Raw genomic sequence first — 5,845 nt, forward strand, 5'->3', positions numbered from 1 at the left:
GTATTTTATAAGAAACTTTTTCATAGCAATAATACACTCGGAGGCTCGCTGTTGCCTGCCAAAGGGCGACCGCTATTAGAAAATACCTTTTGCAACATTTGGGGAGGCACCATCTGTTCGGTTTAGCATCCATTTTTCACCAGTGAGAAATTAGGTACATAATGATTAGTACGAAACTAGTCTTTTTACCAGATTCCCAACTGCCGGGTAATGTTTTCTTGTTCATTCAACTGAAGTGCGAGAAGTGCCTTAAACAATTTGCTGGCGCTTTTATGAGCATATTTCTTCCTTTTATTCAGGTACTTGCAAAATTAATAATGAATAGACATACGTATAAGTTTAGAACACAAACAAAAATGGTTGGTGAGGTTAACAGGTGTCAACTTAAAGCTAAAGAAAAGAATTCACGTATTTGTCATATATGTATTTATCGGTTTAGTGGCAATGCATCTATGAGCACAGCTTAGGCAACCACCAGCTTAGCTGGTGGCGCAGCTATTACTGGTGCGGCGGGGGCCACATAACGCGCTGGAGCAACTGCCGCAGGGGCAACATAGCGCGCAGGAGCTACGGATGCGATGGAAGGAGCTGCTGCAGCAACAGGAATGGGGGCAGCTGGTGCAGTATACGCTGCAGCTAGAGGTGAAGAGTAAGCCGCAGCTACAGGTGCAGGGTATGCAGCAGGTGCAACAAAGCCAGCAGGATTGGCTACAACAGCGGCTGGGGGTGCGACCAACTTGGCAGGTGCTGGCGCCGCAGCTATCACTGGTGTTGCATAGTAATTGCTCTGTATATCCACACGTTGACTTGCGACCGCGGAGTTCAATGGAGCATTGGTGTAGGCTGCAGGTGCATATGAGGCGGAATATGGTGCGACATAGGGTGCGCTATAAGTTGACGTATACGCAGCGTAGGGAGTAGAGTATGTGACGTAAGGAGAACTATAAGCGGCGGGAGCAGCATATGGAGAAGCGATGTACGCAGCGGAAACGTACGGGTTGGCAACAACAGCAGGAGTAGCAGGAAGAGGCGCAGCCACAGCTACTTGATCAGGCTTAGCAATTGCGCAAACAGCGTTCACAGCAATCAGTAACACCAACAACTGTAAGAATATTTAGAATTCAATACATAACTGGTATATTTGTGTATGTGCGCATAAAAAGTCCTTTCCCCAATTCAATCAACCACTTACGAGTTTCGACATCCTGAGTAATATTTGATGGGTGATTTATTTGTTTTTTATTTTCTATTTTTTTGTAATTTTTTTCTTCCTTTTTTGTGCTTCACTTCCTATTCGAGACGAATTCTTGAGTTTGCCGCTTTTAATCAACGATGGTGCGCTGAGTCGTGCATAGAATGCATTCCAGTACAGTAGATCGTTCGCATTTTATAGGGTGGTGGTACTCATTGCATTTTATGCTGTATTACTTAGTGAGTATTCCACTTATTCATCTTCTTCTTCAGCCTCTGCTTTTGCTTCTGCTTCTGCTTTTTACCTCGTTCATGTTCCTTGGGTTGGTTGCACGCTTTGCCAACTTTTGTTAACTTCTTAATGCAAATGTTCGTCGTCTGCGACATCAATTTGTCAAAACCGTAGCACTTTGAGAGACGGTACAGTCGGTTGTATGGCTTTTGTGTGGTTATATACACATATATATTTGTATATGTATTTGTAAATGTATATTAATATGTAGAGTTACAAATTGCGTTCTATTGCAAAACAATACAAAAGTGCTCAGTTTGCTGTCATTCAAGGACTTGCCGTCGTTATACGCCGTTGGCAAATTATCAAGGAATGTTATAGCAAGAAGTTAGTTTTATGTTAGTGCTACATATATATGTGTGTATGTATATCTGTTTCTGTATGTACTTACCCGCAACCATACATACGAAGATATGCAAATGGATGTGCTTGGTAGTTACTCGTACTTAGGTATGGAAATATATGGGCTTGTTGCTAAACGTACTCAATAAAAACAGAAGCAAAATCTTTGGAAAATGAAGAATTCGTAGAATAGATGGATTGAAGGTTGGAGCGTCATTTTCGTTTCCACTCCAATTAAATGTAAAATACTTAAGTAATTTCAACCAAAGAGATGTACTTTAATCTCACCGAAAATTTCTTCTGCGAAAACTTTATTAAACCAAACGTTTTATAGCTTTCAAAATGAAATTTAATAAAAATACAATTCTTAAAAAATATACATATGTATACGCATCTTCATGGTAATTGGAAGCATTTCTAAGCAGAAAAAGTGTGGGTTCTTGAACATTGTGAAACTGGTGCTTGATTTAAATCACTCATCATTAACTGCTCGAATTCATTCACCCATTACCATCTCCTATAGTTTTTTTCCGACAGTTTATGTATCGTACATTAATAGGAATAAAATCAGCAGTGATATAACAATTTGTAATGAATTTGATGAATGCTTAGAGGGAAACGTTGTTTTATACACTTTAAAGGTAATATTCCGTATCGGGAAACTGCTTTTTGTTTTCGGTTTTTTGTATTAAAAATGTGGCAATCTGGTACACTATTTTTAATAATAACAGCTTAACAGCTTCTCATTTGAATACAATGTCGTTATTCTTTCAAACAGACAAGCTGCAATCTAAGCACTGGATTCAGTTGCAACAACCTTTAAGCTGGTGGAGCAAAGCAGAAATAGACTTACCACCTTGAGTGTAAACCATAAAGCTGCCTTAAACTGGGTCCCGGGACATTGAAAAAGCGGACGAAGTGAACAAGAGGGGGATCTGCCATGAATAACATTCTTGCAGAATCGGTATTTACTCCTCAGAGGACAATCATGAGTGCAATTTTCTTAAAATATCTACAAATCGCGGAATGCAGATGGAGTTACTAAACAATGTGAAAAGTTAGCAGAATGTTATGGCCCACCTATAGCCACAAGCAATACAGTCAATACTGACATATATGAAACGAAGGGATGCCGGCAGACTCACGGCAGTGGTAACTGGCAGCCAAAATGAGCATCCCTCACAACACACACTGTCCCAGTTGTAAACAGCCAGAGAAAACGATTTTTTATGGAAGAAGAGAATGTCAACCTTTGATAAACCACTGTTCGAGAGTCTAGAAGAACTGAGAGGCTTAGACGTCAACAACCTACAACGGTTCTTAAACCACACAAACTGGATATAGTCATGATGTAAAATAACCTTTAAAAAAGTTGATAGCGAGGATGTGACAACAAAATTGGATGGAAGAGCAGTTGTATTCGAAGGTCATCCGTTCAGGGTTAAAGAGACTCCTTAAGTGCTTGAATTTGGTATAACTTAACGGTAAGAAGGTATATATCAGGTCAGTTCATAAGATCGTGCGTTTTTTAAAAGTAGTTTTAAAATTAACAAAAAAGATTTTTAAAGTATTTATTAATCAATAATATATTTTCCTTCATTATTTACAATGTCTTCCCAACGTTTAGGCAAATTTTTAATTCCCTGCTCAAAAAATTGTTTGCCCTCGGAGCCAAAATACGCTTCGATATCCCTTTTTATAGCTTCTTTTGAGGAGTAGTTCTTGTTACTCATATGGGACTGAAGTCCACGGAAAAGGTGATAATCACAAGGTGCAATATCCGGAGAGTATGCGGCATTAGCCGAATTCGTTCAGCTTGCCTAATGTTTACTTTGCGGTTGAGGTCTTGCGTTGTCGTGGTGAAACAAAACTTTGCGTCTATTCACTAAAGACGGTCGATTTTTGTTAAGTGCCTCATTCAGATTTGATAGCTGATGGGAATAATAATTAGCAGTTATCGCCTGGTTTGGTTCCAGAAGTTCATAATAAACAATACCGGTCATATCCCACCAAATAGACAAGAGAATCTTCTAGGGGTCGGCTCTGGTGTTTTATCTTTATCTAACCATTGGCGTTTGCGAACAGGATTATTGTAAAGGACACATTTTTCATCACCAGTACCGATAAGGTTAAAAAACTTTTATTTTCAAGTCGTTGCAGCAGCTGAGAACACACATTCACTCTCTGCTGAAGGTTGGCGACGGAAAGTCTATATATATATAGGTATATATAATTGGCGCGTACACTCTTTTTGGGTGTTTGCCCGAGCTTCTCCTCCTATTTGTGGCGTGCGTCTAGATGTTGTTCCACAAATGGAGGGACCTACAGTTTCAAGCCGACTCCGAACACGGCAGATATTTTTATGAGGAGCTTTTTCATGACAAAAATACACTCGGAGGTTTGCCATTGTCTGCCGAGGGGCGACAGCTATTAGAAAAATGTTTTTCTTAATTTAGGTGTTTCACCGAGATTCGATCCGACATTCTCTCTGTGAATTCCGAATGGTAGTCACGCACCAACCCATGCGGCTACGGCGGCCGCGGAACCTATTTTCCCAGCTTTGAAACCTTACCCAACTGAACCAGGTGCCTGTGAACTGTTCCATGCGATGAATTTAACCTCTGTGCTATCATATCGACTGTCAAATTTGGCTCAGCTTGCACGAGTTCGAGCAAGTCGTCGGAGTTAAAGACTTCAGGACGACCAGCGGGCGGGACATCGTCCACGTCGCAGTTACCACTTCGGAATTTTGAAAACCACTTTTGCGCAGTCCTTACACTCACGGTATCCTCTCCGTGAACAGTGTTTATTTCTGTAGCAGCAGTTGTTGCATTTTTACCACTTTTATAAAAAAAATACAAAATATGCCTTTATACGCGTTCGAAGATTCCATTTTATTTTTTAACAAAACGATTATAATCATTTGTTGAATGCACAATATATCAAAGAAAATATAAATAATTCCGTTATATTCCGCGAATAATTTTTTGTATGCAAAAATCGTACAAAAGTGAAATTATGGGTAAAATACGCACGAACCTATGGACTAACCTGATATATAGGGTGTTTTTTAGCTGCATGAAAACTATCGATATCGATAACTATGGTTTGATAGCTGAGCACGGCCAACTGTGTTGACATTTCTGCTCAGTAAGGTTTGGCAAGTCTTCATGAATCGTGTAACGAAAGTACAACGCTACCAAATCGTACAAATCTATTTTGAAACAAGTAAATCTGTTCGCGAAACATATAGAGTAAAGTGTTGAAGAACGCTGAAATCTCGATTCGTCGTCGTTCTTAACTTCTTGGCCTTTGTCCTTCAACTATATAAAAAATTTTACGTAAGGATCTTGCCTTTCGGGCGTTTAAAATGCAGTTCGTGCAAGAATTCAAGCCAAATGACCGCCGTTTGTGTCGCATTTTTGCTGATTGGGTTCATTTAGATTTATTATTCAGAAAAATTAATTATAAATTGAACTGATGGAATGGGCTATGTAGCTCGTAGCCGCGGCGGACATATGCCGGATATCACAATTAAAAACATTTGTTCAACGAAATTAGCTACCAGGTTGTAATAAAAAAACAACTCATTCCAACAATGCCTGTGTTTCGAATTATCATTGACACACAAATGGAAATGAATAGAATATAAAACATAATGTCTCATAATACTTAAATTACAAAGTCCACCATATATGAGTGCCAAAATAAGCACATCACTTCAACCCTAGTTCATATAGTTAATGAAGTCAATCGGCCGCCCTAACCGAATGGATTGGTGCGTGACCACCATTCGGAATTTAGAGAGAACGTAGGTTCGAATCTCGGTGAAACACCAAAATGAAGAAAAAATGTTTTCTAATAGCGCTCACTACTCGGCAGGCAATGGCAAACCTCCGAGCGTATCTCTGCGATGAAAAAGCTTCTCATAAAAAATGTCTGCCGATCGAAGTCGGCTTGAAACTGTGAGTAAAACGCAAGCCACAAATAAGAGGAGATGCTCGGCCAAACACCCAAATA

At 39.6% G+C, this 5,845-nt stretch overlaps 1 protein-coding gene across 1 annotated transcript; it reads right to left on the reverse strand.

Moving 5' to 3' along the window:
- Positions 1-463: 463 nt before the first annotated feature.
- Positions 464-1,204, reverse strand: LOC129242059 (cuticle protein 16.5-like). Its single transcript, XM_054878619.1, has 2 exons — positions 1,193-1,204; positions 464-1,102 (listed from the first exon to the last, which is right to left on the reverse strand). Exons 1-2 carry the CDS (start codon positions 1,202-1,204, stop codon positions 464-466), a joined length of 651 nt encoding a protein of 216 aa, XP_054734594.1.
- Between the last annotated feature and the right edge of the window lie 4,641 nt (positions 1,205-5,845).

This window comes from Anastrepha obliqua, chromosome 3, assembly GCF_027943255.1.
Source record: "Anastrepha obliqua isolate idAnaObli1 chromosome 3, idAnaObli1_1.0, whole genome shotgun sequence".
Classification (NCBI taxonomy): Eukaryota; Metazoa; Arthropoda; class Insecta; order Diptera; family Tephritidae; genus Anastrepha; species Anastrepha obliqua.